Consider the following 7763-nt stretch of genomic DNA (forward strand, 5'->3'; position numbering starts at 1 on the left):
ACAGCACCTATAGGATAGCCAAACCATTCCATGCCAGTAACCACTGGCAGCCATTTTTGGTTGGTTGGTTGGTCGGTCGGTTGGTCTTGAATAATTCAAAAAGTACTTGACCAAAAATGTTTGAAATTTGCATACTGCAAGTAGAGACCATGAGTAACTATGCCAGAAAAAATGACCAGGATTCATTCATAGGTGGCGCTATACTAAGCATTTCAAAATGAAAATTTTGCTTTTCTTGAGGTTGTGTGTATGCATGTTGTGTGGATCCATGCATCTATGAGGTCGCAGCTATTGCGAATTTGCGCTTGTTCTTAATTTAATGTGAACTGTGAGTGTGTCTAACTGTATTTTTCTTAATTTAATACATATTTACATTTTTAAAATATTGTAATGAATAATTTAAATATTTTTGATTAATTTTATTGAATAAATGGTTGCTACGGCAACTAGGGTGCGTTTTTGCGATGCCCCAATATCCAGATTTGTTTGAAATATATCCACCAACACATGTACCAAATTTTGTGCTTTCATCACAAAATGAACGATTGTTGTGATATATTGAGCTATGCCGCCCCACTATATTTAAAAAGGGCTAGAGAGAGACAGTGTTGCTTTAGTTCCTCAATAGAAAACAGTGTTGTATCTGAACTGTTACGTACTTCAACCTAGGCTGTTTGACATTTTAACAAAAGTTCCTGGTCATATTGTGATGGAGATTAATCTCATCTAATCTTACTGTTTCATTTAATGTTATATTCCGTATGAACTGTTATGAAACAATGCTTTTAATAAAGGCTACATTTTTTCAGAGCTCTAAATTTCATTATTTTACTTCTCATAACAGAGAATAATTCAAACAAACAATCACCAGGTTCAAGCTCATGGTTTAAACACAAGGGAAATTGAGTGATTATAGAGGTGGGATTCATTTCAAAACTTATTTGGTGTTTTTATCTTAAAAAAAGTTACACTTTTTTTTTTTTTTCCTGAGATCACATTGATAACTTTAGGGACAACTGACCCACGATGGGGTTGGTGTCTCTGATGATTAAAACCTGTTGTTACAATAAGTTACAAACATTAAAGGGATAATATGTTCAAACAAAGACCTTAAGCTTTCCTTTAATGTAGAAATGACCATTGACAGATATTTTGATGACGAGCATTCACACAAGAGTAAAAAGTGTGACAACCAACCCTACTCACACCAAGTCAGTGGGGCTACAAACTTGTTCATGCATTTATTTCAAGCTCTAACTACCATAATGCTCTCTTCCAAACCAATCTATTGATAAACTACAGTTATTTCTGAACTCACTGTTGCCATGCTTTTATCCAAACCAAGAAAGAGGGAGCATATCACCGCAGTTTTAGCCAACCTGCACTCGCTCTCAGTGGTTTGGGACCTGCCTACATTACTAATTCTTTGTTGTTTTACAATCCCTCACAGCCTCTTGGATCCCCTGCTGCCTTTTAAGATGCAAACTATCACACAAAGAAGAACATCGGCAGCTCAACTTTGTTCAACCACCAAAATGTGATTCTCTACCCAAGGCTATGAGAGATGCAAACTCTGTGAAGGTTTATTATTAGTAGTAGTATTATAATTATTATGCCCAATATCAAATTAATTATTAAAGGGCCAGGTTACGGGGATTGTCAGTAACGATGAGCTTAAAGAGTCCTGGCCTCACGAGGAGGGAAACGTATCTTACGAAAATAAAATTGGAGAAGTTATGATTACCAAAATAAATCAAATATCCAAAGAAGGAAGTGAGAGCACCAGAATGGCACACCTAGTGATAAAGCCGAGGGCTCTGGTCTCAGATGCACAACAGAAATAGGATTGAAAACAAAATGGAAAAAAAATAAGAGCCAATTAGACACTTAGACCTCTTATTAAAAGTGGTTAAAACTTGAAAAATATATGGCTTAGGTGAGTAGAGTTTAGAGCACAAGACATGCTTAAAAAAAGATTAGCCATGATTAATACAATGGACTTCCCCAATATGGGTCTGATGGGATAAAAGTCAGTTTTTGTGTGTAGTGCAGTGTATGCGTGCTGTATTAAAAGTGGAATGGAAACTAGACAAGTCATCTCTCACCAGAGGGAAATGACAGTGGCACCTGACCTGACTGAAAATATCTGTCACTTCATTTGCAGGTCTGAACCTGAGGGGACGAGATGGACGCTTTGACATGGGCTCTGTTTTTTGTGTGCTTTTGCTGCAAAGGTATGGTGCATTCTCTCCTCTTTAATCTTTTCTGCTCACAAGAAGTACAACTAATCAGGCAGATGTTTGTCTTTTTGTTGTGTTGTTTTGTTTTTGCTCAGTCCAAGAATTTTATCTTTAGCTGAATTTGTGTTTTATTTTATGCATCTTTCTCGCCTCTACTTCGTCTGTCTTTCATTTAGTCACATATTCCTCTGCATTTTACCACAGTTACTCAAACTGAAGCCTCGTCTTGGTCAGCCACGGTGCCGTCCTCAGTTGAAGGCCTCCTTGGATCCTGTGTGGAGATTCCCTGCTCATTTGACTACCCAAATGCAGACAGGCAGATCACTGGATTCACTGGGATGTGGACTGATGAGGCACATCAGCTCATTTATCACCCAAACGAGTCAAAAATGATGCAGCAGTATCGGAATCGGACACGGCTGCTGGGAGACGTCAGAAAGAAGGGCTGTTCGCTGAAGATTGATCCCCTTCAACAAAGTGACCAAGGGCCTTTTTATTTCAGGATCGAATTAGGAGACTATGAAAAGTATTCCTACAGGGAGAAGCCAGTCTCCATTGCAATAAAGAGTAAGTAACGTGAACAACTTTCTTTGATGATATAGTTAATGCCAGCATTTTCCCATAATTCTTTTTAATTCCAGTGTTGTAGCTGGTGAACATGGAGTCAAGAAAATCAGTGATTACTTTCCTCATGTTATTGACTTGATGTTTTCTACTTCAGATCTTATATTATATTTGTACAAAGGGCCGAGACTCTAAAGAACACTTTACTGTGATACGAGCGGTGTTAACCTCAATAGTTTATATCAGTTGTCTTGTATTTAAATGATGAATTTGTCACTTCAACAAAGTACTCTGAAAGTACAACAGAGTTGGTAACAATGGTGATTTAAGTTTCAGTTGTCAAGAACTGTCCGATTCCCAGTTCCTTATCTGTGTTACTGTGACTGGTTGACCTCCCCTCGCTTTAAATAACTTTGATCACAACACAGTGGACACCCAGTTTCATTTCTCTACACAGATGTTTGACATTGAGGCCAATGCCATCTTGAGATATCCTGCATGTTAAATCCTGTGCCTGAAGCAGTTCAGTCAACATGTTTATCTAAAACTTGAAATCAGACTAAAAACCCATGAATGTGATGTGAGCATGATTTTATCGGGGAGGTAATAGATGAGATGAAGTTAAAAAAAATAACAATGCAACAACACAACAGCACATGCATCGATGCCACCTGAATAAAAACAGGAAATATTTTTCTTTCTATCCTTTACCCTACAGTCCTCTGCAACATATCTTCGTAGTCAGTTCCTGTTTTGTATTTTGATCATCTTATTACTTTTCAAAAAGTAATTTTGAGTCTGAAAAGACCAACCAGAAGAATAAATGCTGGCATTGTACCTTTCTGCAAACCACACATATGTTATCATAAGTTCCTGTTTAGCTGATACGGTGAAATGATTCATTGCAACATTGCTGCGGTTAACGTCTGGTTATGTTTAGGCACAAAAACCACTTGGTTATGGTTAGTATAAGACCATGTGTTGACCTAAAACACCCACTATCGCCGGTGCTGCTGATGTCTCACTTAAAACACCTGTTTTGTTTGACGGTCTCAAACAGTGGTCTGCAGTTTGGTAGCCACCTCTCATCTAAGAGTCATGCCCTCCACCCTCCCCTTCACCTCCCGATGACAAAGTCAGCTCATATACATTTAATCAGAATGACGTCAGTTTAGAAACACTGATATTTAATATATGTAAAATGTACAAATGTAACATATCTGTGGTTTACAGCTGAACCAAAGCCCATCAGTTTCTCTGTGAAAGAGGAGGCAGTGGAGGGTAAAATTGTGACTGCGTCCTGCTCCGTATCGCACTCCTGCCCCACCTCTCCTCCTGTCTTCACCTGGAGTCACCCTGGACAAGAACATTTCCAACCACAGCAGCTGGATGCCGGCCAGTGGAAAGCAACGTCTACTCTGACCTTTCACCCTACCAGCGCCGATCACAACAAGCCCTTAGAGTGCACGGTAACATACAAGGGAGGGCAGCACCACAAAACATCCAAGGTCCTCAAAGTCAAACGTAAGTGTATCTGGCAATTTAAAGAATTAGAACAACCTGGTGCAAGAAAGCACCAATAAAAAGAATAAAGATGAAAAGACAGACCAACAGTTTAGTGTCATATGTTACATATACTGTGTTTAGGTTTTTTTTTTTACCAAACGTGGAAGCTCTTACCAACACACATACATTAAAATATAGTAGCTTCTTAGTCACTGTCAGGGAATTTACAGTCATCATGTATTCATCTGCACTGGAAAAAGAGCATTGCACGGTTTCCTACTGTCATTTATCTCGGATGAGCTGGCTGCATGAGGGACAGTAAATTCTGTCATCTGCACCACCATGGTCTCATGAACTGTATGTTTCGATGCAGACGCTCCAGTGAACGTGAAGGTTGAGCACAAGACCGATGTAAAGGAGGGGGAAGCTGTGCGGCTGAAATGCTCCTGTGATGCCCACCCTCCTGCCAGCGGCTATCTGTGGCACAATGAAACTGGTGCTCAGCTGCATCAAGGAAGCGTCTACATGCTGTCAAATGTCACCAGACACACAGGAGCCCTGTACTGTACTGCTGTCAATACAGTCGGACGAAGCAAATCGAGCCCTGTGCAGCTCAATGTGTTGTGTAAGCAAGCAATCAAAGAAATGTAACAATAAAGAAAAGATTTTCTATATAAACATTTATAATAGCAGCATGGCTAAGTCATAACTGCATATCTTGTGCTTACAGATGCCCCGGAGATCAGGGCGGCCTCCTCTTGCTCCTCAGAGGCAGACATGGTAAAGTGTGTGTGCATTGCAGAGTCCAAGCCTCCCAGCATGGTTCATTTTTTGCTTTCTGACAAAGTCCTGCCGAGCACCAGGGTGGAGAAACACGGCTCCCTTACCATCGGGACTCTGCAGGCAGAGTTGGGATCCTCTGAGGTTGTCTACTGTCTGGCAAACAACATGCAGGGCAATGCCACCCTCACACTCTCTCTACCTGTTAACAGTAAGGATGTTTTTTCTTTTAGAATTTCTAGAGTGCGTGACAAACACCTGACGACTGAAGGCATGAATTTTTGTATTGAGAAATTCTAAAAGATAACACTACGTGGTTTCTGTTTGGACAGGTAAGATGCAGAATCTTTACATCATCATCATCGCCGCTGTAGCTGGTGGGATTTTGGTGATGCTTTTGATAACGATGAAAGTTGTTCAGAAATGGTAAGTTGGTGTCAGAAATGTTTCATTTAAAGCACAAAACCATTGTTTCTCTTTTGAATTGTGTTTTTGAAGTATAGCTTTGAAATCTGAGTGCGATAAGACATTTTTACAGTTGCAAACATACATCAGAAAGAAATATATACATTTAAGTCATGCGTGTAGAGAAGAGCAGTGGTCCCCAACCCATTTCCTTCAGGACACCCTGTTCTATCATTGGGCAAACTGATGACCCCTGACTAAGTGACATATTTTATGGGTATTTTATAACATATTCAATGCGTAACAGTAACAGTACAGAACAAAAGATAAACGGTGCAATTAAACCAAATTCCTGCCTGCAGGAAGTTTATGTAAAATAAGCAACTAAGATGAATTTTGAGCAGATTATTTTCTGTGAATATTGTCAGAGATGAGTTTTCCTGATTTTACATTTCTTAACAACCACACATACTTAAAAGGCTTCTTTTTTGATTTCCTCTTTTTTTTCTTGACCATTGTTCTATTCGCTCTTTGGTTGTTTTCAGTGCATACTTTTCCTGAAGTCAGAATAAACCAAACGTTTTACTGACTTTAGCAAAAATGTGCAAATAAACAGGGACTGGAGCTGCTTGGAGAAAAGAAAAAAAATCAGTAATAGTCCAATAAATACAAATACCAGTAAGGGGGAATCAAATTACTGTTTATTACAAGTGGCTTGAAATAGTTATTATCCAAAATCTGACACCACAATTAGATACTACATCCAGTCCAACACAAAATTAGACTAAATGAAATTATGGGAAGTGAGCAGAGGCCATTCGTGGAGAGGCAGACTACACTGAGGAGTGCCCCGGGGTGCCACCACCTATTCACCTCAGGTGCATCGCAGCAATAGTCACAGCAAAATGGTGCAATCTACACTTGTGTCCTGGTGCTTTTACTCACATGCCTTAAGGAGGCACTCGGCTTAACTGAAAGAAAAGAACTTGTACAAATAGAATTGCAAACACAATTAAACAACCCAGTTGGTTGAATAACAGCACAATAAGTATAAAACGGCAAAACAAAGCAGCAGATAAACCTACAAAAGATAACCTGCCTCCTGAAACACACTGCATTAAAGTAGCACCCCACCACATAGGCCTGCTGTTCATTTATTTTTACGTTTTCTTACACCCATTAAAATCAAGAAGGCCTTGCGCCCTGTGTGAAACTTTGGCAACCCCTGTAAGGGTCAGGACCCCCACATTAGGAACCAGTGATGTAGAGGTATTTGAGTGGAGCAGATGGTGCAGATGCAAATCCTTACAGGGCATGACAGCCTGTGTTCAGTGGTGGTGAAAAGTATCAATAGATTTTTTTCCAGGTTCATAAATTAAAAACCATTATTCTGCCAGCAGGGGGAGATCTGAGGTCGCAGCAACACCTCACATGAGCTCCGTGAAGGCAGACAAAGATTTGGCGCTCCCTCAGTATGCTGCAACAAAAAGGTTTGGGTCACTCACCTCAGTATAAACCAAAATATCAGTGTCAAACCTTGTATTGTCCTGTGTGTGGTAAATATGTAAAAAAACATGTTGGTTTTCTGCGTTCTGTCCTCAGAAAAGAGAGGAGCTATGATGATGTGCACTGCTCTGAACTTTATGGCAATGATCATGTTTATGGCAACATGGAGGTATGCTAATTATTTTTGTAATTCATTCCTTGTTTCCATGCATGAGAGAAGAGAGCGAGTTAATCTTGTTTTCTTTACAGACTGACTGGGATGATGCAATATACGCCAACGTGTAAGGTCAGTCAACTCGGAGGAGGAACAGCTGCAGCCCCTCTTTGTGATGTCCAGCTGATGTGGGTCAAAAAAGTTGTAAAAACAGTATTGATATGCTATTTCTGTATATATGACATATGCCTTATTTTTCTGTCTGCTGTAATTCATATATATATATATATATATTTTTTTTTAAAGTTGTTCATGTTATTTTTTCTCATCTAGAACTTTTGCCTTACTGTTCATCTCATCAACAGCAACTTATGTGTTGTGACAAATCAATATTAAACAGTAATCTTTTCTTGCAAATATGTTTGATAATTCTTGCTTTATTAGTCGTCATCAAGTAACACCCATTGAATTTCCTCTTTAGCAGGAACAATTGCTTTATCAGGGTGACAGATAAGAACAGTTTTGAAATGCTGACTTCCTGCTGAATAAGGGAAACTGTAAAATTCAGTGCACGTGTTGACCTATTTATGTACTGAACATATGCACTG

The 7763-nt window shown here is 39.4% G+C and overlaps 1 protein-coding gene across 2 annotated transcripts in view; it reads left to right on the top strand.

The window, feature by feature from the left end:
* LOC126392399 (sialoadhesin-like) overlaps positions 1-7546 on the top strand; it is a 10902-nt gene extending 3356 nt beyond the window's left edge. Inside the window, exons 1-10 of one of the 2 annotated variants that reach the window (XM_050047778.1) lie at positions 1472-1537; positions 2165-2234; positions 2445-2807; positions 4038-4328; positions 4684-4935; positions 5041-5301; positions 5423-5516; positions 6893-6985; positions 7098-7170; positions 7251-7546. In XM_050047778.1, the coding sequence (XP_049903735.1) occupies positions 2186-2234; positions 2445-2807; positions 4038-4328; positions 4684-4935; positions 5041-5301; positions 5423-5516; positions 6893-6985; positions 7098-7170; positions 7251-7286 (1512 nt within the window). In that variant the 5' untranslated portion in view covers positions 1472-1537; positions 2165-2185 and the 3' untranslated portion in view covers positions 7287-7546. Of the gene's footprint in view, positions 1-1471; positions 1538-2164; positions 2235-2444; positions 2808-4037; positions 4329-4683; positions 4936-5040; positions 5302-5422; positions 5517-6892; positions 6986-7097; positions 7171-7250 lie in introns of those variants that run through there. The other variant, XM_050047779.1, reaches the window with a different exon arrangement.
* The last annotated feature ends 217 nt before the right edge of the window (positions 7547-7763 follow it).

This window comes from Epinephelus moara, chromosome 6, assembly GCF_006386435.1.
Source record: "Epinephelus moara isolate mb chromosome 6, YSFRI_EMoa_1.0, whole genome shotgun sequence".
Lineage (NCBI taxonomy): Eukaryota > Metazoa > Chordata > Actinopteri > Perciformes > Serranidae > Epinephelus > Epinephelus moara.